This window comes from Panthera pardus, unplaced genomic scaffold (assembly GCF_024362965.1).
Source record: "Panthera pardus isolate Hobbes unplaced genomic scaffold, ASM2436296v1 HiC_scaffold_6, whole genome shotgun sequence".
NCBI lineage: Eukaryota > Metazoa > Chordata > Mammalia > Carnivora > Felidae > Panthera > Panthera pardus.
The window spans coordinates 37,405,356-37,429,513 of record NW_026526991.1 but is presented as its reverse complement, the minus strand read 5'-3'; the positions used below and the strand labels follow the sequence as shown (position 1 = coordinate 37,429,513).

The 24,158-nt window shown below is 34.9% G+C and overlaps 1 protein-coding gene across 19 annotated transcripts in view; it reads right to left on the bottom strand.

Annotated features, from left to right (window-relative positions):
• The window catches only part of PPFIA2 (PTPRF interacting protein alpha 2), a 475,555-nt gene that overhangs the window by 157,958 nt on the left and 293,439 nt on the right, over positions 1 to 24,158 (bottom strand). For 17 of the 19 annotated variants that reach the window (XM_019455214.2, XM_019455220.2, XM_019455234.2 and 14 more), the window contains one exon: positions 23,476 to 23,550. The exons of the other annotated variants lie outside the window; for them this stretch is intronic. In XM_019455214.2, the coding sequence (XP_019310759.1) occupies positions 23,476 to 23,550 (75 nt within the window). The remainder of the gene's footprint in view (positions 1 to 23,475; positions 23,551 to 24,158) is intronic. 19 annotated transcript variants of the gene reach the window in all.

Sequence of the window (24,158 nt, the reverse complement as noted above, 5' to 3'; positions counted from 1 at the left end):
TTGTTTAGAATTTTTACCATCTGCTACCTCTATTCTGTCAACAAATATTTATTGAATAAATGAGAACACACTATGTACCTTTATGTTTAACCTGCTCCTCTTTGGCTAACCAGCCTTTCCAATCCCCATTAGATGAATTGACTGGGTGCTCAAATTTAAACGCAAGTCACAAGTAAGTTTCTGGTGATTTTTTGATGGAAAATACAGTACATTAACAGTACATGAACTTTGTCTATTTCCAAATTTTACATATGAAATGATTTTGCTTATACCTAAAAAAGTAAGGGTTCCTTATATACTTTTTAAAGGTGAAAAAATCCTTTTAACAATTTAAAAATTTTAAGGCCCATTTTTAAAACAATAATTGGCATGAAAAACATTTTTTAAAGTTTATTTTTATTTATTTTTGAAAGAGAGAGAGAGAGAGAGAGAGAGAGCAAGTGGGGGAGGGGCAGAGATAGAGGGAAACCGAATCCCAAGCAGACTCTACTCTGTTAGCATAGAGCCCAAAGCGGGGCTTGAACTCATGAACCATGAGATCATGACCTGAGCCGAAGAGTTGGATGCTTAACTGACTGAGCCATACAGGTGCCCCTAAACTCTTATTTTTAGTTTTAAGTTTAAGACAATGGAATAGATAGATAGATAGACAATAAAATAGATAACAACAGTATTTCAAATGTTTGCTTGGATAGATTTGTTTTTGCATAGAATGCTTATGGTGTTCATTTTCAATTTAATTATAATATTCAACAACAGTAATTTCAATAGCTATATATTTAATATAGTTACTAATACCTAGTTCTAATATGAATTACAATTCTTTACCAAACTGTCTATTCTGTTCATCTAATTGATATTTCAGTCATTCCATTTTTGATACTTGGTTACTCTTTAATTTATTTCCATTATTCAAATATTTCTCTAATCTTTAAAATTATAATAAAGTCAAATGCTGGTATTTTCATTAGGGGCATATACATGACTACAGAAAATGCAAAACAATTTAAAATGGACAGGATTAGTGAACATTGTTAAGGTACAGGACTGCTGTTATAGCAGGTTAGCAGCTAAGAGTGTCATAAAATCGAAGAATAGTAATAAAAACGACCAAGGAAGCCGCTTTGTGGTAAAGTATAATAATTAGTCAAGAGAACAAAAAGCAAAAACAAAGTCCTAAAGAGTTTTCCAAAAGTGTCACTAATAGGAAAACACATTCTGAACAAAATATACTTATCACTGCAAGAAAGCAAGCCACCATTTAAAATATAAATAAGGAGCACCTGGGGTGGGTCAGTTGTTTAAGCGTCTGACTTAAATTTTATTAAATTTCAAGAAAAAAATACATTGCAATATCCATCACCCAGGATGATGCCAGTTGCTAATAACTTGTCCCCCAACCCCGAAGACAGTAGAATCTTATTTCAAAAATAAACTGTTAAATTAATTAAACAAAGGGGCCATTAGACTGAGGTGGCTTTAATGCCATGGCACCCTATATAAGCAAACCAAAATAAGACTCTATAAATGCCACAGGGTTAAGCAATCAAAATGTTAAGGACTGCCAATCACAAATATCCCACTAGACTTTACAATAGCAAATCAAATAATATCCTTCTTTGTGTTGGCACTCTCTCTACACAGTCTGTCTCTAGCCCTATCTTGTCAGGGAGGGTTCCCAAACATTTCCAGTTTGACCCTGCTGCTCAATTCGAATGGATTTTTGCTTAAAGAAACTCAGAATTTTTAATATGCTTCAGTTTACCTTTTAACATGTCTCACAGTGAAAAAAGCAAATAGGAGTTACTACTAAAGGTATTGATTATCATAAAAGACATTTTGGCTTTGAACAGAGGCTTCCCTTCAAGATACTTCCCACAATCATTTACTCGACCCTTTACTTAAAACCAGAAGCAATGAAACAAAACAAAACGAAACAAAACAAAACAAAACAAAAAGAAACATGCTAACTTGACATGGCCTTCAGCAGAGGGCAGGACAACTGACTGTAGTAATTATCCCATACTCTCCAAATTAAAAAAAAAAAAAAAAAAAGCAAAAATGAGGAGACCAAGACTTGCGGAGAAGAGAGTCACAGCAAACTACATGGTCCAATGGGTCTAGACGTGATTAGTTTACAGAGTAGCAAGTAGGCTCTGCGAGTAACAGCCTGTCTTTAAAAGTCTCAAGAAATGTTTATTTTTATGAACTATGTTAAGACATGAATAAAAGTTTCTGCTTTAGTTATCTTATATACACTAAGAACTATTAAATGCCTTGAGTAAATATTGATTATTAAATTAATAAAGGTAAATCTACCTAATACTAATCAAATTTCTGTCATCTGTTTACTCAAGAGTGACTCATCTGCTGTCAGGAATTTTTGGATGTTTTAGAATGAAATTTCCAGGGGCGTCTGGGTGGCTCAGTCGGTTAAGTGTCTTAGTGGCTCAGGTCATGATCTTGCGGTCTGTGAGTTTAAGCCCCGTGTTGGGCTCTATGCTGATGACTCAGAGTCTAGAGCCTGCTTCTGGTTCTGTCTCTCTCTCTCTCTCTCTCCCCCTCTCTTCTGCTCATGCTGTCTCTCTGTCTCAAAAATAAATAAACATTAAAAAACATTTGGAATAAAATTTCCACCTTAATAATCCAAACACACTGTATTTCCATCAACAAATATTCGAATCTTTTAAAATGTCACCTTAAAATTAACCTCTCTGATTTGAGTACTAACCAGGCCCCCACCCTGCTTAGCTTCTGAGATCAGAAAAGAGATTTAGCACATTCAGAGGGTTGAGTTGAGGGGGAATTGTTGCTCAATGAATACAAACTGTCAGTGAATCAAGATGAACACATTCTAGAGACTCCCATACAACAGAATGCCCTTAGTTAACAGAATACAAACTGTCAGTGACTCAAGATGAATAAATTCTAGGGACTCCAATACGACAGAACGCCCTTAGTTAACAATATGGCATGGTGCACTTTAAAATAAGCTGAGAGGACAGATCTCATATTAAGTATTATTACCACAACAAAATAAAAACAAAAACAAACCAACACGAGAACATAAATATTTTTGGAGGCGATGAATATATTCAGTACCCTGACTGTGGTGATGATATTAATGTGTGTATACATATGTCCAAATTCATCAAACTGTATACATTAAATATGTCCAACTTTTGTATATCAATTATACCTCAATAACACTTAAAAAAAGAGAGACAGCCAATAAACATATAAAAAATAATAAATGAAAGTAACCTTTTTGAAGATGGACTCTAATCCCTTTCAAGCACTATTAGATTTGATGTCCTCAGCCAGGCACAGCTAACACAGTGAATACAAACTTGAGTTTTTTGTTGCCCCTCCCTTTTTTTCCCTATCAGGGCAGAAGTGACAAAATTATAGGCCTCGTCCTGGAACAATTCCTTTTAGCTCTGTTAAGGTAAGGGAAAAAGTCTTGAGGGAAAGAAAAGCATTTCAAAGTGCTTGAAAAGTACTTGAGAAAATGTAAAAGCAGAAACAATACCCATTAGTCATTCGTGCACATAAAAAAGGAAGCCAGAGCAATACAAAGAGTTTATTCATTTAGTTCTTCCTTCGAAGTAGCAAAAGAAGCATACTAAACCCATTATTCTGAATAACTCCTTTTAAAGTACCTATTTGCTTGGGTTCTAGTGGTAATAATCATGTGCTATGGTTCTTTTGCACACATTCCAATTTTATTTTTATGTGATTTTTAAATGTGTATACATCATAAGATATCAGAATGGAAAGGGACCAGAACTTATATAGTCTTTATACTTTATTTTCATAGATAAAAGATAAATAAATTTTACAGAGGATGAATGATAAACCTTATTCTGTCCCCACAACAAACTCTACCTAGTCAGTCCCACTGTGGGACACACACTCCATCTCTCGGGACCTCAGTTCAATCATCTTTAAAAGGAGTTGGACAGTATCATGACTAAAAAGATCAATATCAGCATTAAAAATATTTACTGAAAGGTACTTGGTGCCTTTAAGCACTTTACCTGTATTAACTTATTAAAACCTCACAACAACCTGATAAGTTCATTAGGCGGGTTGAGCTAATTGAGGCAAAGAGGATTCAGGAAATTGCCTACAGTCACAGAGCTAGCAGATGCCAGAATGGCTCAGGGAGAAAGTAAATTCCCATGCAGGCAGATTACAGCTCCCATTTGCGGTGTTTGCTCCTTTCCTCTCTTGCCCTCACCCTTCTTTTCTCAGTCAGGGCAGAATTTATTCACAGCACCCAATTAAGTATTCTATATAGAAGAGGGTTTTAAACTTGCCACTTTCTTCCTGCTTGTCCACACTAACTTCTAACTACTCCCTAGTATCCACTTTTCACAGAATATCTGGTATTCTTTGTTTGGCCCCTGCTGATTTCTACTGAGCTGCTTATCTCACTGTTTTGTAATCTCCAGTTTACGGGTTCTGTGTTCTATGTTTATGTTATATTTAGGTCCAGGTTCTTGTTAGCAGTTCAAACTCACATGCATCAAAATCTCCTATGATGCTTGTTAAAAATGTAGACTCCATTTTAAAGAATCTGAATTTGAATATACTTCCAGGTGACCATTCTACACCCTTCAGTTTGAGGATGAGTGCATATGAAGTCTTCAGTTCAGGGTTTTTGTCTCATCTCTTGCGCAGGTTGAGGCAGGCAGGTGCAGTGAAAAGCTGCTGAAGGCCTGTGACAGTGAACCTCCAGGACAGGCCCTAAGTGATCATCTAGTGCAAAGGTATTCAGCTACAGCCCTCAGGCTGCCTATTTTTGTCAGGACTGAAAGCTAAAAATGGTTTGTGCATTTTTGAATGGTTGAAAAATAATCAAAAGAAGGATAATACTTTGTGACACACAGAAAGTATAAGAAATTCAATTTCCAGTGTCCATAAATCAATTTTTATTGGAACATGGCCAAGTTCATTTGTTTACATGACTGTCTATGATTGCTTTCACTCTACAATGGTAGAGTAGTTGTGACAGAGACCATCTGGCCCACAGAGCCCAAAATATTTATTAGATGGTTCTTTACAGAAAAGTTTTGCTGATCCCTGATGTACTAGATCATGCCTATCTCTTTTTTAAAAAGCTGCAATGGGTGGGGGGTGGCGGGGTGGGGCATGCCTGGGTGAGTCAGTTGGTTGAGCATCCAACCCTTGGTTTCCGCTCAGGTCATGATCTCGTGAGTTGGTGAGTTCGAGCTCTGCATTGTCGGTGTGGGCCTGCTTGGGATTCTCTATCTCCCTCCCTCTCTCTCTGCCCCTTCCCCACCCTCTCTCAAAATAAATGAATAAAAATATTTAAAAAAACCTAAAAATAAAAAACAGCATAGGGGATACAGTCAATGATATTGTAGTAACGATACATGGGGACAGATGGTAGCTACCCAAGTGGTGAACATAGCATAATGTGTAAACTCATCGAATCACTATGTTGTACACCTGAAACTAATGCAACATTGTGTGTCTACTATATTCAAATAAAAAAAAAAATAAGTGAAATAAAAAAAATTCAAAACTGTTCAAATGGACCCAGTGAAAGAACTGTAACTGCATTTCTTGAGTTTTTAGGCTTCCGTTCTCTACTCAGTTTCACACATTGTTTCTAATGCCATTTAAGTCAGTAGAAATATAGGATAAATTATCCTTGACAATGAAATTACTCAATGAAGTGAATGTGTTCTTCTTATGTGCTCTTTGGTATTCTCTGGTCAAAATAGGAATTTTGGATGACATCATGACACTGATTAATAGTATTACAAAAGTAAGAACTGAGAGAACAAGGAAATATCTTAAAAATAATTGTAGATTAGATTTGCAGTATTTTCTATCCATAGCCCCATGTGATTTGTTTCATAGAATTTATTACTATCTGAAATTATTTTTAAGTTTATATGTTTCTAACACAAGCTCTTTGAGGCAGGGATAATTTCTGATTTGATTACCGGTATGTCCTCAAGGGCCAAAACAGTGCTTGCTACTTGTCCAAGGGGATTATACAAAGTGCTGATTAAGAGCATGAGATATAAGACTCCTGGGTGGCTCAGTTGGTTAAGTGGCCAACTTTGGCTCAGGTCATGATATTGTAGTTCAGGAGTTCGAGCCCCGCGTCAGCCTCTGTGCTGATAGCTCAGAGCCTTCAGCCTGCTTTGGATTCTGTGTCTCCTTCTCTCTCTGCCTCTCCTCTGCTTGTGCTCTCTCTCACTCTCAAAAATAAATAATAAAAAACATTAAAAAAAAAAAGCAGGAGATATGAAGTAGAGTTCTGGTTCTGCCACTTTTAACAGGATAAACTTACATGAATTATTTACCTTCTCTGGGCTTCAGTTGCCTTTTCTGTAAATAATGATGTTTGTAATAGCAGCCTCAAAGACTACTAATGTAAAGACACAATGAGTTAAACTGCATAAAACACTTAGAAGAGGGCCTCTCTAGGTACTCTATAATTGTTAGTTACAATTGTTATTTCAATGAATGTTGAGTGAATGTTGTTTCTGCTAAATATAAATAAGATCTTAAATTGTTACGTTTGCATACATTTTTGATAAATCATTTTTGATGGTCTTCAATTTTTGTGATTTTGATTTTGCTACTTAAAATTTATTTTTTTTTATTTTAGAGAGAAAGAGAGTGCATGAGTGGGGGATAGGGGCAGAGGGAGAGAGAGAAAGAATCTTAAGCAGGCTCCACATTCAGCATGGAGCCAGATGCAGGGCTCAATCCCATGACCTTGGGATCATGACCTGAGCCAAAATCAAGAGTCTGAAGCTCATCTGACTGAGCCACCCAAGTGCCCCTTGATTTTATTACTTTTTATTTCTATTTATTTATTTACTGCTAGTGTGGGAATGCTACTGATATTTGTGTACATATTTTTATATGACTTTATTCAATTTACCAATGAATCTCAAGCATTCTTTATTTTTTGAAGTTTATTTTATTGATTTTGACAGAGAAAGAGAGAGAGAGAGAGAGAGAGAGAGAGAGAGAGAGAGAGAGAGAACACGGGAGGGGCAGAGACAGGGATAGAGAGAGAATCCCAAGCAGGCTCTGCACTATCAGCATGGAGCCTGATAAGAGGCTTGTTGACCTAAGTCGAAACAAGAGTTGGACACTTAACTGACTGAGCCACCCAGGCGCTCCCCGAGCATTCCTTATATTCCATGTGTTCTAGAGGCTCCTTGTTGCACATTAATATCAATTCCCCCATTCTTTAGCAACAGAACTTCTGCATACAGCCATATGACTAGAGAATGCACTTGTTGGTCTCCTTTACAGCTCAGAGTATTTGTTCAATGGCATGTAAACAAAAATCATGTGTGCTGCTTCCTTATCATGCCCCTAAAATTTATCTTTATATACATCTTTATCCCCTTCTTGCTGCCTAGAGTGATGACAACTATGGCAGGCACTTCAACCCAAAGTCATTGTGCGTGTGTGTATGTGTCGGTTGAGTCAATAAAAACTTGTGATAAACTCTGTCAGTAAGAAAGGATAAAAACAACTTGTAGAAATGGATGTTATGAGTTAGAACCAGCTGTATATTTTAGAAGCACTATATTGAGTTTATATACAGATAAAATTAGTTACTTTGGTTGTTACAAGAAGTATGTCTAAGATGATGCACTATCCTTGTGATGAGTCTAATTCTGACATAAATGGAAGGAGATTCTTTAAATTTCAAGGGAGCATGGCCCTGAGCAATGAATTTAATAACCATTAGGGTTTCTGTTACCATGGTCAGAAGTGTGAAAAGACAGTAGAGCACCTTGGTTGGAGCACCATGTTGGACTGGGGGCTTTGCTATAATGTGGTCATATTGGACAGATGGGCCCTACTTAATATTCTATCACAAATAGCCAGTAAAGCAAGGTGACTCAGGGTTCGATGTTAGCTTAGTCATACATGTAAATCAGAATACATATTAGAGCTGGATTATGGTCTGAATGACTAGAGGTAAGTTGGTTCAAACACTTATCTCATCAGTGTCCTCTTGCAGCAAATCAGGACTTAGATCTGCACCTGTTAATACTTCCACACTGAGCCTATAGGTGTCATCCTCTGAACCTTATGTTTGATACCTGAAATAGTGTTTTGAGCATGTTAATTTCAAGAAAAGTTTTTGGTGGAATTTAATCATACTTTCCAAATCATATCCCTAGAGTTTCTAACTAGCTTTGGGAAGAATGGTCCTGAGCATTTGCACAACATTTTAATCATCTCTTCATGGAACAAGTTTATATGTCTCCCAAATTATTCTCATTAGAGAAGTAAGAGCCATCACCATTTTGATTATCAGCATGATATTTATCATTTATTGAGTATTTTTATATTGTGCTAGATTTTTTACTTTGTTATTTCATTCTTACAGGTTTGTAAGTAGTTATTGATCTCATTCATATTTTACTGATAGACACTCACAGATTTAAAAATGTTAACTGATTCATTAAAAAATATTTAGGGGCAATACTGGGTGGCTCAGTCAGTTAAGTGTCCAACTTCAGCTCATGGCATGATCTCACAGCTCATGAGTTCGAGCCTCACGTCGGGCTCTGTGCTGACAGCTCAGCACAGATTCTGTGTCGGATTCTGCTTCGGATTCTGTGTCTGCCTCTCTCTTTCTGCTCCTCCCTGCTCGCACTCTGTCTCCATCTCTCTCTCTCTCTCTCTCTCTCAAATATAAATAAACATTAAAAAATACTAACTGACTCAGGGAAAGTCATATAGCTTATAAATGGCAGGCTAGAAAGTCAAACCTGTCTGTTTGCTTCAAAACCCATGGTTTTCCTCTACTATATCCTTCCTCTAGTTCTAATCTTAAGCTAACATAGAAATCAATTATAACACTTTTTCTTTTAAAGTGAATATAGCCAGGTCTCATGCTAACAACGGATAAGAATTTCTAGATATACTTATATTTTTCAAATGCTTTATAGGTGATGCTGGTTGAGAACTATTCAATTATGGTATATTTCCTCTCCATTTATTTACCTTTTTTAGTGACAGAATCCTATATATCAGAAATAACTGATTTAAAAAAAAAAAAGGACTAGAGCTTCAGCAGACTGCTTTTCTTCTAACGTTATAGTATTAACTTATTTTCTTCCTCCAACTGCTTTATTCAGCATACAAAAACATACAGAAACATTTGTGTGGGTACAAATCCATCCAATCATTTGGATAGATAATAGCTACACTTCCGGAAATCAATGGGGAATAACCAAAACCTTATGAAGAGTTTTAAAAAGTAAGGATCTGAAGAAATTAATGGAGCCAAGAAAACCCTAGTGGCTCAGTAATTTACTAGTTGTATATTTCAGGTGAGTTACCTCTAGCTTTAGAACCATGTTTCTGCATCTCTAAAATGGCTGTATGGTGTTGAGGCAATAATACGATCTCAATATATTTTCACTGTTAATAGCAATTACCTCATGATGTAGAGATCCATAAACCTGAGGAGAGGAGAGGCAAGTGATTGAATCTGCCTAAAAGAGAGTGTAAAAGCACCACTTTAGTGTTTGGCCCAGCCTAATGCCTCCAAAACAGTAGGTGCCCCCAAATATTTCTAATGACACTATAATCTGTTTTGCAATTTTCTCTTAAAAGACTGTATTTTCCCCTCTCTCCCTCTGTCATGCTTTTTCTGTTACAAAACTCTCAACAAATATTCTGATCCTGCTTATAAGTTACTATCCTCCTTATGTCCCACTGGCAGTGTTTTCTGGGTGAAAAATAACATATTTGCCTTATCAACACGTTACTAAATAAGGAGATATTATCAGCACTTAGTGTTTGTAAAAATCTTCAATTAAGACAGACAGTTAAGATAATTTATTGTTGTATAGTAAAGATTTTGGCCCAACCCTTAGCTTTTAGGAGGTGATCTGTGCCATGACTTCTAGGAATGTCTTTGTTTAGGGCAAGGTCTGGACATTGTAGTTCCTAGGATGGCACATACAATAGTCTTAAGTTGGGGGCCGTTTATCCCAGAAAGACCAACCATATGATTTAGGAGGTTTTGCATCTTGACTTGGAGGCTGAGATCAGCCACATGGACAATCATGTTTATGTAAGGAAATCGTAATAAAAATCTACACATCAAAGCTTTGGTGAGCTTCTCTCGTTGGCAGGCTCTGTGCATATTGTTATGGACCAATTCTAGGAAGGTAATGCATCCTGAGAACAACAGAAACAGCCTCTGGAGCCCTCCTAGACTTTGCCCTATGCATTTGTTTCCTTGGCTGATTTTGATCTATATACTTTCCCTGTAATAAAACATACCCTGAGTGTAACAGCTCTTAGTGAGATCTATGAGTCTTTCTAGTGAATTACTGAATCTGAGAGTGGATTTTCAAATCCCTTGAACTTGCAGTTAGGATCAGAAGTGAGGCTAGTCTTGTAGGGGACTGTACCTTCAAACTTTGCAGTTTGGCTTAGTGCTGTTCTAAACTTTTGTTTCCCCTCAAAATTCATATGCTGAAATCCCTCTGTCCTCTATTCCCCTGTGAGATGGTATTAAGAGGTGAGGCCTTTGAGAGTGATAAGTGCATTAGGGCTCAGCCCTTATGATTGGGATTAGTGTCATTATAAAAGAGAACTCAGAGGGGCACCTGGGTTTCTCAGTTGGCTAAGTGTCCGATTTGGGCTCAGGTCGTGATCTTGTGGTTAATGAGTTCAAGCCCGTGTCAGGCTGTGTGCTGACAGCTCAGAGCCTAAAGCTTGCTTTAGATTCTGTCTTTCTCTCTCAAAATTAAACATTTAAAACAATTTTTAAAAAATAAATAAAAGCGAACCCAGAGGGCTCCCTTGCCCATTTAGCCATGTGACTACACAGTGAGAAGACAGCCATCTTTGAACCAGGAGTGGGCTCTCAGCAGGCACCAAATTTGCCAGCATCTTGACTCTGGACACCTTAGCTCCCAGAACTATGAGAAATGATGTTTGTTGTTTAAACATCCAATGCTATGTTACAGCAGCCCAAATAGAGACAAACAGCATATGATAAATACTAGCTGATCAAATTTGTGATGTCTTCTGCTATTAAGTTTTTAAAAAGTATAATCATGAGCAGTCAAATTACTAATTACAAAAAAAAAGAAATTAAAGCAATTCATGCATCCTTTTTGTTCATCCATTTCCTTTCCTTCTTTAAAAAAAAATTTTTATTTATTTATTTTTTTTTGAGAGAGACAGAGACAGTACAAGTGGGTGAGGGGCAGAAAGAGACACAGAGAATCCCAAGCAGGCTCTGCACTGTCAGCTTGGAGACTGATGTGGGGCTTCAACTCATGAAACCATGAGATCATGACCTCAGCTGAAACCAAGAATCTGACACTTAACCGACTGAGCCACCCAGGCACCCCCATCCATTTCCTTTTAATGTCTCAAAAGTTCACCTACTTGAAACTTCCAAATTTCTCAACACTAATTTTTTTTTTGTTTGTTTTTCCCTGAAGAAAATGAAATGAGAATAAAGAAGTGCTATAAAAACTCTCTGATCTTCTTTAATATAATCTGAGGTCTCACATTTTCTACATTGAAAACATAGGGGCCAACACAACATTGCCATGCTATTTACTTCAGGGCACTAGTCAGAGTCACTGACACTTAAGTCTATACCAAGAAAAAACACTTAGATGCAAAGTTTAAAATCCAGTAATCTTATTTTTCCAAACTGCAAATATCTAGATGTTTAAATCTTTTCTATAGAGTTAATTGTTTAATTTCAATCCAATATTCAACAGTTTAAAAATTGACTAATTAGTTGATTTAATGTATGTTTTATTAATTTAGTTAACACCTATTTTTATCCCTGTCAATATAATGAAACTATGAATCTTGAACTCATCCATAAGAATATAACAAATATGAGGATGTCACGATGAATTTAGTTACTGGTAGAAGGCAAACTGTTTATTTAAAAATACAGTTTTCATATATAAAGACATTTTGTTATTAAGAGAAAGGCCATGCAGCCTAGTGGCTACTGTTAAACACTCCAATTTTGAGTCAGATATCCTGGCTCTGGATTCTTACTGACTAGTGATAACTCTCAAAATAATTCTATTAATTTCTCTAAGTCTCAATTTCCTCATTTGCAAAATGCTAGTAATATTTCTACTTCTCTCATAAATTAATTGGGATGATTAACTTAAAACTGTATGCATGTGTTTGGGTAGATATATAGTGCTCAGCAGGCACACAATCGTCTCTCAAAAAACTGTAGACTGCTGTTATTTTTACCAACTGCATAAATAAGTGAATTACAAAGTAATTTATAAAATGCATGTTGTGCTACACAATCATCTTATGAATAAATGTTTATTTATCCAAGAAAAGGAGATTTAGTCCTGGGCATAAAAGAAAGTACTGTTATTTTGTTTACCATAAAGTTGAAATTGTCAGCAGAAAATATTTTTCATCTTCTCAACTAATAAGCAGCTGATATTGGCCTTTTGAGCCTTGTAATAGCAATACAAGTTTAGCACTTCAAGTTTACCAAGTACTCCCTTGTATATAATCTCATCCAAGTATCATGCCTTCTTTGAAAGATAGGCTGACACTCTGGAAAGCAGTGTGGAGGTTCCTCATAAAATTAAAAATAGACCTACCCTATGACCCAGCAATAGCACTGCTAGGAATTTACCCAAGGGATACAGGAGTACTGATGCATAGGGGCACTTGTACCCCAATATTTATAGCAGCACTCTCAACAATAGCCAAATTATGGAAAGAGCCTAAATGTCCATCAACTGATGAATGGATAAAGAAATTGTGGTTTATATACACAATGGAGTACTACATGGCATTGAGAAAGAACGAAATATGGCCCTTTGTGGCAACGTGGATGGAACTGGAGAGTGTTATGCTAAGTGAAATAAGCCATACAGAGAAAGATAGATACCATATGTTTTCACTCTTATGTGGATCCTGAGAAAGTTAACAGAAACCCATGGAGGAGGGGAAGGAAAAAAAAAAAGAGGTTAGAGTGGGAGAGAGCCAAAGCATAAGAAACTCTTAAAAACTGAGAACAAACTGAGGGTTGATGGGGGGTGGGAGGGAGGGGAGGGTGGGTAGTGGGTATTGAGGAGGGCACCTTTTGGGATGAGCAGTGGGTGTTGTATGGAAACCAATTTGACAATAAATTTCATATATTGAAAAAAAAAAGAAAGATAAGCTGATCCCAAATTTATTAGTATTCTATTTCACAGATAAGAAAACTGAGCTGCAGAGAGAGTAAATAATTTGCCAGCAGTTACAAAATTAGAAAGTGATATTCTACGACTCAACTGGAATCTTTTTTTTTTCCTCTACCTTGTCGCCCACTAAATTTCAGTATTCCTTTTATATTTTTTAAAAGAGAAGTAATCTTTTTCAAATTTGTCAGCTTTAAAATTAATAAGAATGCTTTAGTAAACATATGGGTAACATAAAATGGGTCAATTTATGATGCTTATGATCAAAGTATTAATATCAAGCATGATCTTGCTGTTAAAAGATTAAAAAAAACCAGTTCATAATCTTCATATGCAAAGATAAAAAAGTCATTCCTGCTATCTTAGAAAAACAAATCCTATGCTTTCATCAGGGAAAAGATTCTAACCAAAATGGGAAAAAGAGTAAAAAAAAATTGGCAAACAGACTTCAAATGTTTCATACACAACAGGAGACAACTTTAACCTATATTTTAAACAATTGCTTCACACAGGTTTTGGAAATAGTAAAAACAGTGGGAGTAGCAAACAGCAATTTCTTTAGCTCTTTTCATTGTTGCGTTTTAACATATGTTGTCATAAGACATCTTGACTTCCTTTTTTGGGGGGAAAGATTCTTTGTGTTGGAACAGTACAATTATCAACAGCAAAGAAGACATTTCCTACTGATGATAATAACGTGAGCAATTTACAGTATCTACACTTATCTTTACAATACAGTATCATCATGAAGGATAATCTAGAAGTATAATAAGCAACTGTAGGCCTTTGTGAATAACAGTTGGTTTGACAATGCTGAAGCTTTGAGTTTACCAAAGTAAAGCAAAAAAAGGACATCATTCAACTATTATTAAACTCTTCAATGAAATAAAATCAATTAAGAACTACCCAATTTTCTAACCCAAAATGATACAACTCCAACAGGAATTATAGGTTTCCAATAAGTGAGTCTATCAGAAAGTCATAATAGTTTGCAGGCAAGCTAAAAATGTCACATTGGAGAGTTTTACATTGTCTTCAAGGGATAGAAGTTAGGAGCTGCAAGATGTCATTACTTTATGCAAACACTGCTGTCATTAAACAAATAACATTTTCAGGTAAGTGTAGTGATAATGACTTGCTTCAAATGCTAATAAAACACAGAAAAACTTGTATTTGACTTTCTGTGAGAATGTTAATTCAAAATTGGTCATTGAATTTACTAATGATGAAAATAGTTTCATACATTTACTAATGATGAAAATAAGCTAGTCAGCTGATTAGGCTATCTGGAATATGTAAACATGCAGGAAATTAGAAGGTTGTTGTAAGATTAATCATTTTTATGAAGGCAGTAATAGACATTCATCTCATGGAACTGGGAAAGAGAATGAAAAGAACCAAAAAACAAGTAGTTGGCAGAGTCTATCAAGATGAATAATTATGAATTTTATGAATCTGAAATAACTCAAGAACTTTTGCAGTGGTCTCTTATTTCTACATCTGGAGCCTTCCACTCACAGAAATGGCAGCTTTAATTTGAAGAGGAAAATGGCTTGGTCATTTCATTAAGTCTGCAAATAAATGATCACATAAGTTTAGATGAGTATTGCTATCAGTTCCCCCAAAGCAAATTTCTTTACTAAAGCTCTCTCACTTTCCACATTTTTCTGGATCATGTTCAGCTACTAAATTTCTTTCCAACTATGTAAATATAGCTAAGTTGCTCGTGGATTTTAGAAGCTTCCTGATTTTTACCCCTGTCAAATTTTAGAAAAGCATTTCACTTCTGGATTTATTCAAAGTGGCCAAAGTCATCTGAAACAACTTCAATTTCATATTCCTATTTCTTTCTTTCAAATTGTGATGTATAACAAACCTTGATACATTTACATAAGGAAACATCATGGTAGAATCCATGTTGTTTCAGTTTGTAAGTGTTGTGGAAGCCAGCAATTATAAGTTCACTGGGGAACTCAATGAGCATCTCCCCTGAGAGATTTTCCTTGTTTAATCTTTTTTTAAAAATATGTTTATTTATTTATTTTGAGAGAGAGAGAGAGAATCCCACACAGGTTCTGTGCTGTCAGCCAGAGCCCAAGGCAAGGTTCAATCTCATCAACTGTGAGGTCATGACCTGAGCCAAAATCCAGAGTCAGATAGTTAACCAACCGAGCCACCCGGATGCCCCTTCATTGTTTGGTCCTACTGGCTCCTTGCCATATTCTACATTGTCTTATTTTAATTTTATTTAAGTTCATAAAAAGTATCTCTGTTCCCACCTCCCTTAGCAGAGGACCCTTATTTCCTTGGGAAAAATATTTCTGATAAAATCTCTATGCCTTCTTTTCCCTCCAAATCAAACCCCTCCTTCATCTCTACACTACATATTCCATTCTCCCTTCTCCATTTCTCAGAGGAAAGAGTTCTACTACCTACAATAGATCTTGAAACCATGCCCATCCTCTATTGTGGGTGCCCATCAAAAATCGCTTCTCCTTTGTTTTTTCCTTGGCCGAAAGCTTTTTCAATAGGCTATTTCTCAATATTGCCTACCTTTTCAGCTTTTAACCTCCTCTCTCCTTCTTTGCCAAACTTCTCAGAAGAATATTACTCATCATCTCCATTTCTAAACTTATAATTGACTCATAAATTCTTTCCATCACAGCTATTCTCCTTCTATTATATTTTATTGAAACTGTCTTTGCAAACATTTCCAGAAACCTAATTGTAAATCTAATCACCCCATATTAAACATAATCTTTTATGTCTTCATAAGACATTTGACACTGTTGGCCATCTCCAATCTCTACACTTAAAACTCTCTTTCTCACTTTCTCTTTTTCTTTTTGCTTCACTTAAAAAAATAATATTTACTTATTTTTGAGAGACAGAGAGTGAGCAGGGGAGGGACAGAAAGAGAGGCAAACATAGAATCGAAAGCAGGTTCCAGGCTCTGAGCTGTCAGCACAGAGCCTGAGGTGGGGCTTGAACTCACAAACTGTGAGATCATGACATGAGCCAAAGTCCAATGCTTAACTGACTGAACCGCCCAGGTGCCCTTCTTTTTGCTTCATTAACTCTTGACTCAATTGAGTCTCACATCTCTCATTGCTCCTTCCCAGACTTTTGTTTGCTTTTTAAGGTAGGTTCTCCCTTTACCTGTATCTATTCACTGTCTCCATTCATTTCCATGGATTCCACAGAGTACTGGGTCTTATCCAAACCCAATACATCATTTCGATGACTTAATGATGTAATGTATTTAAAGCAATGGCCACAGTCCATGGTCCTACAAGTTTCCCAAATGTGAACTTGCTACCAGTAGCTCCTCTCACCATTCTGATCCAATATTCTGAATGCAAATGATACTTGATATACCCATGAAAGTTCTTTAATTTTTCCTTAGGAAATTAGACTCCCAGGATAAGGCTGGTTATAGAGGAAGTGAAATGAAATGCTAATTTCCTTAAGAAAATTCTAATTGAAAGTTGGTAAATTCACTGCTTGGAATAAACAACACAGAATGAAAGCAATATAAAAAAATTTATATAGTTTAGCCTACAATTCAATGTGCCAGTTCTTTTTATGTATAATGCAACCATGTAGAAAAGCTTTTAAAATAAGCACACCTGTACATTCAGTGAAAATTAGTCTGTCAATTAAGTTTTTACTGTAACTTCTAAATAATCCATTTTGTCTCATTTAATCAAATAATTTTAAGAGTATATGGGCTTCTGCTAAAAGAGAACACATTGTTAGGAAGTAATCTATTTATTCTTCTTTGCACTTCCCTTTATTGTACATTTGGTGTGTGTGTGTGTGTGTGTGTGTGTGTGTGTGTGTGTGTGGTTTTCCAATTTTAAGCAGTAACAAAAATACTCTGCAAGAAATAAAGGCTTTATTGTATTTTCTGTGTCTAAATAACCTGAACTCACTTTTGTAGGACAATGGCCTGGAAAATGTATTCAACATTAACAATACAAGCTACCTAAGTGGAGTTATTCAAAGAGGCATAAAATGACAGCAAATTTTTATTATGTATATATATTTATTTACAATATTATCTTGATTCTTTAATTTATATTATTTTCCATTACTAAAAGAACATAAAGAATGCCAGACTTGGTAATACCTCCATTCTACACAGTTCAGTATTTTCTGACACTAGTCCCTTGTTTCTTTCAAAAAATCATAGTGAGTTTTCAAAATCTGAACTATAAACATGGTACTTTGGCTATCATATACATTTTTTTACCTTTAACCTTTGGAGGTCCCACTGGTCTGCAAAATTGAAAATGTGATCACATTCCTTCCCTCCTTAATGACTCTTCATTGGCTCACTGTTGCCCAGGCTCCAGGCGTCCCTACCCAGATCTGCTATTTTCTGCAGCCTAGTCCCCATCCCTCCTCCTGCCTGCTTCCCTTCTTTTCCTCCAAGTCCATCTGGTAAGCTCTTTAAAGTCATCCTTCAAATTCTAGGTAATTTTTTTTTCTCTAGGAAGATTCTGAAATATTTTTCCACCTTTAGTGAGATATGATTGATAAATACATTGTGTAAGTTTAAGGCATACAAAACAGTAATTTGATATATGTACATATTTTGGAATGTTTACTACAATAAGGTTAGTTAATACATCACCTCCATCATCTCACATAATTACCATTTTTTAGTTGTTGCTGGTGAAAACATGTAACATCTCCTGTTCGAGCAAATCTTAAAATTTGCTGTATACAATACAGTATCATTAACTACAGCCACTATGGTATATGCATCAGATCTCCTAATCTTATTTCTTATAACAGAAAGTTTGTATCCTTGACAAACCTCTCCCATTTCTCCCACCCCTCCAGCCTGGGCAATCACCAAGCTACTCTATTTCTGTGAGTTCAACATTCTTAGATTCTACATATATAAGTAAGGTCTTACAATATTTCTTTGTCTGACTTGTTTCACTTAGTGTAATGTCTCAACATTCATCCATGTTATTGCAAATGGCAAAATTTCTCTAGGAAAACTTTTATAATACCATCTGCTTTTCCTCTTTTGTGCCCATACAACTGGTTACTCTGTTTTGTAATATTATAAAACCTTGTACTTACTCCCATTTTCACATTAGTCATATTGTATTATAATTAATTTCTTATTGTAGTAAGCTGTACCATTTACCATTTTAACCATTTTTAAGTGTAGAGGTTAGTGACATTAGGTATGATTACATTGTTATGCCATTGTTATACCACCATCCATCTTCAGAACTTTTTTCATATTCTCAAACTGAAACTCCATCCTCATAAATAATAACTTCCCACTATAATTTCTTTGTAACATGTCTATTTCCCATATTTGAGAGAACTACTGATTTATCAATGTCTGAGTTTTATTAATATATTGATATCTAGTACTTAATTCATTGCCTGGGAAACAGAAGATGCCCATTAAATGTTTGTTGAATTGAGGTGTCATGATCAAAATCACATAGCAGATAATTACATCAGCCAGCCATGCCAATCATGTCAGCTTTCAAGCTCTACTCCACTCTAACCTAACACTTTACAAAAAAAAAAAAAAAAAACAAAACAAAATAAAATAAAAAAGGAACATACTTTCAGTGGTTTTCACTTTACCAAAACAAAACAAAACAAAACAAAACAAAACAAAACAGAAATAAAACAAAGCCTTCAATGCTTTCTCATTTCATTTCTTTATTCTCATAACGTATGAATTTTACACTTCATGTACGGCATTTAGGGCCCTCTTGAAATTGAGTCCTCCCCACCACCCCACTTTCTACTGCCACGTCTTTTCACACCCAAATCCTTACCAACACAACATCATCCTTTACTCTTGAAATGGCCAATTTCAGGTTTTGTTTTGTTTTTTCCATACGCTCTGCTCAGCCTGAAACATTTTCCCCCTGTTTTAAAGCCAAATCATAGTTTTCCTTCAAGGGTGAGCCTTCTCTGATCCTTTGGTTCAGATAAATACCCTCTTCTCTCTGCTTTTTGGGCCTATATTTTTCATTTATTTAGTTTTGCATGACATTATATCTTACTTATGTTTACATGTTCGTCTTCATCACTTGAGGGAAAATTGCATGAAAATTTGCATTATGATTCACTTATTTTATTTTTTTCCTATTCTTCCTGTCAGAGACTTGGAATTTTCTGCACTTGGTGGTTACTCAATAATTGTATTTGGAAAGACATCTTGTTCATATAATCCATATAATCAATACATTGTGGTTTTTGAGCATGAAGGTTATTTAAACTTGAGTATTAAGGAAACAGCAAAAGAACAATGTGACAACACTGGTTAGAACAAATTCTATACAATGAAATTTGACAAATATATATTAATCATGAGGTTCATATCACTGTGGTGAATACAATAAATACAAATGAACAAGATGCAGTCCACTTTATCAGGGAACTAACCACTTAGGCTTAGACAGATACATAATTAACCCCAATAGTTGTTGAACAGTCATAATAAATGCTGCAGCAATGAGCTTTAGCAATTTAAACTAAAGAGTGATGACTGTTAGCAAGAAATCATAAAATATTTCATTAAAAAGGTAATGTCTGAACTTGAGTTTAAATGGGGAAATATGATTTCAGTGTGTGAATTGGGGTTGTGGAAGCATTCCAAGAGAGACATTAGCATAAGATGCAGGAAAAATGTTGGCTGATTTCAAAAATAGTGAATACTATATTTTAACAAGACCTTAGAATGACTCAGTCAGGGCAGTAAGGGGGTGGGAGTTAGAGCTAGATTTGTAAGTTAGGACCATTGAAGAGATTCTTGATATATCCCTATATTATTAACATATGATAATACAGTATATCGTTATGTTATTAATGCACTAATATGCTATATATTACATATAAGTATATATTACACATTAGAATATGTTATTAAAAATAGTCACTATGATTAGAGCTTTGCTTAGCAGGTTTAACCTTGGGAGAATTATATAGCAGAAAAGGATAGGAGACAAGAATAAATAAAAATCTATAGTAATATTCCAAGTGAGAATTTATGAAGACCTGAACTATAGTGGTTTTAATGTATATGTAAAAAGAAGGGAGTAAATGAGTAGCCACAATTAAATGGAGGGATTAGCACTGCCTGAATACAGAGAGTTAAGACAAATTCAGAGATAACAACATTTTCTAGTAGGAGAGAATGGCATATTAGGAGACATAACCTCTCTAGGTTCATCTGTAAAATAATAGCAGTACCAAACTTCCAGGATTATTCTGCTGATATATATGTATAATATAATGATGACAGAATAAACTACATTCTATCATTTTCTCAGACTCTACAATATATATATATATATCTAGATATCTAGATATATAATATACATCTCAAGGTATCACTTGCAGTCTTAACCTCCGCTCTCTGATTTCTCCTTTCTGAATTTTGGAACTGAAACAATTCAGGAAAATGTTTGGATAGATTCCTTGCTATCTGGATGGTTATTATCACTACCAGAAACTCACAAATCAGATTCTGATAATGTGGTATCCTCACTTGTCAAGCTTGCTATATGAACTCAAGAAATGCACAGATTGAATTATAAGGGACACTTGTAAGTATTTTTAATTTTAATTTAAAATCTGAAGCAGCAAATGAAATTTTCCCCAACGCTTTGCTAATTTAGCCATATGCAGAATTTTGTTCTAGTACCTGGTTGTTTTTGGCTATGTTACATATTTTTGTTTGGTTCTTACGAATGTGTTCTTAAATAGTTTTCTTTTTTTCTATAAAAAATTGTCCTTTGTTTTCTAAAATATTTTCAGTTACTTCCTCTAATAATCAAACTTTACCTAGTTCCCCTTTCTAAAGCTGCCAATAGTATACATTTTTTCTAAGCTTATTTTGTCAGATTTCTAAATGTTTCTTATCATCAATACATGACGCCTTACTTATAAGAGATTTCATGTACCAACTGCTGTTCTAAGAACTCACACTGCAGGTGTCTTCTGATTTTTCTCTCTCTTTCTATTTTTGATTTTCATAGTGAAATATAAATTTCATTATGAAGTAAAAGTTGGTTTTTCCCATGTACTCTCTCTTAAAATCATTAATTATTTATAAACAATTTATTGTTAGAAAACTAAGATAACTTTGCTACCCCTTTGCCCATCTGTGGATATGTGGCTTCCTAAGTAGGGAGTCTGGTTAAGCCACCTGGAAGTTAATAAAAATCAACAACAAAAAGAAAACATATTGAAGTTAATAATGAGCACACAATTACTATCCTCTTATACAAATTATTTAAAACAAAACAAAAAGCATTCAGAAGGACGGCAGTAATTGTAGAATGATGTTAATGATTTAAAATATATTTAATTTACATATAAGAATCAAATGGACCATGCTGCCTATAAGAGACTACAAAAAAATTTGAGGCTAAAATGTTTAAGACAACCAGCAAAAGTCTTTCCTCTGCTTTGGTTCCCTCAAGTGTTGTTCTCCCATTTTATATCTAATTGAACTATTCAGTTGCCATTTCTGGAGCTAATTTTCAGCGCCTTACTTGAACTTGAGGGATATTTTTATCACAGCCTACATACTTTGGCCAAGGGGTCTCACCTCACCTTTGTTTATAACAGACAGAGGCTTTATTACTGTATGGTAAGCAAGGCTTTCATATTCGTAGTTGCCAAAGCTTTTGTTTCTCTACCCTTATTGATAAAATGTTTTGAGGGATGTACCCAAAATAAATGTACTTTTAAACATACATGAAAATCAAAATTAACAATGATAAAACACAAAATAAACAAACATTTAATATTTTCTTTCTGGACGTTCCAGGAATGCATATACCTGCTGTATAGGTAAAACCTATCCTTTCTCATAAAAAGACTGAGTTCTTCTTGTCATCATCCATGATCTCAGAGGTTCTTTTCTTCTGTGATGACTAAGATGTACCAATCTCTTATTTCCCTTTGTTTCATTTATTTATTTATTTTTATTTATTTGAAGCCATCCAGTTTATTAAGCTGAACTGAATGCTTTGTCTATTTATTTTTTAACTATTATGCCACCATTTATGTTTTTAACACAGCTAGCATTTAGTTGACATGGAACTGATTGTCTCTGCAATTAAAAGTCCATTTTTTCTAAAGTTTAAGTTGTTAAACCCAGAACAAAGGCAAACTTTAAACTTGTTTTTTTTTTTTGGTTTAGCTTATTTTAAAGAACAAGGTGATTTGTACTAGATGAAATTTTTAACATGCCTTAAAAACGTGTATTTGTGTGTGTAATGTAAATGCAAATATTATTGTAGTAAGAACGCCCTGATAATACTTATAATTAATGACATTAGCTGCCCACATATTTAATTATTTAAAATAAGAATATTTTGTAGAATTATTTTAGTATGTCCAACTAGCCAATGCCAATATTTACCTTACTGGAATACATTTCTGGAGGAAAAAGTAGCCTTACAAGTATTCTCTCTCTTAGAGACAGAGAAAGAGATGGGTCGATTTTAGTGGCCTATACACATTATTGTTTATATATTTTAATATATTCTTTTACAGATATATAAATTATCTATATCTATATCTATATCTATATCTATCTCTATCTCTATCTCTATATCTATCTATCTATCTATCTATCTATCTATCTATCTATCTATCTATCTATATATCTGGTCTAGTGACCCAAGTTAATCTGTATACTAAAAACTAAAATAAGTCAATTTTTCTAAAGAAAAAAAAACACAACTTTTTAAATCTCAGAGATGGTTATAATACCTTAGTCATGAATGAGAGCAAGAGAAGTGGATTTAATGGTGCCACTAAACACGGGCATGATGCTTTAGAAGATAAGAAGAGTAAGAACCTCAAGGGAAGTATGTTTATATCTCCAAGGACTTAACTTCATTTGTGCCATTTTCTACGTTTAGCAGATATTTGACATGCTTTCCAATTTTGGAGCTGTGTTTTACTCTCTGAAAGGACTGGCATTCTGACTGCAGTCTTTCTAAGCCACTTTGTCACTAGAGCTTGATAATTTTCTTTTCATCTTTAAGTGACTGATCTGAACCACCAGATATCAGGGAACATGACTCTGGCAACTGGTTTCAACACACCTTGTTCAGTGGCATATACAGAATGTAATTTCTTTTTTGTGACAGTTTTAATCAAAGTGATGTGAAACACAAGGGCTATAATGCTAGTGATATCACACCTCAAAAGAGGAGAAAGTTTGGTATGTTACCTCCTGATTAGCAGCAGCTAGTTCTTCTTCCAGTGCAGAGACTCTTTCTAAAGAAACCCTCAGTCGCTCCCTTACCTAGAAGAAAAACCAAAATATGTGCAGTAATGTACATCCCATACATGTTAAACTGTGCTGAATCCATCATTAACATTATCCGAGACAGTCATATTTGGCGAATTTTTAACGTAGTTATAGCCCTAAGTGCTCATAAATTCTATGAATACATTGTCACCTTATAGCATCTCTCTATCACGGTATTTCCTTATAAGCAAGTCATTTTAGTCTCAATGACAGAATTTCTAACGGGAAAGAGACAGACGTGCTTATTCTTAATTCTGACTCACAGTAAGTGGAGGCAAAGTTCAAAAATATATTATGAATTCCCCTGAAAAAGACTCACTGATTAAGTATGAGACATAGGCAAAATCTTTCTACTTTTTAAAAAATAATATGTGAGCTTCATTTGGTATGAGTAACTTCATAAAAGATTCTCAGAATCTGAAAAAATGTTGTCTATTGCTCATAGTGTTGTATTAGTTAGAGGTCTACATTGCTACTGAGGGATTGAAAACTATTTGATTACTCTGGAATTCCTAACTAGCTTCCAGATACCAAAGGTTAAGCCATCATATTTTATAGAACCGAATACTCTGCACATTTAGTTTGAAAATATTTATGATTTG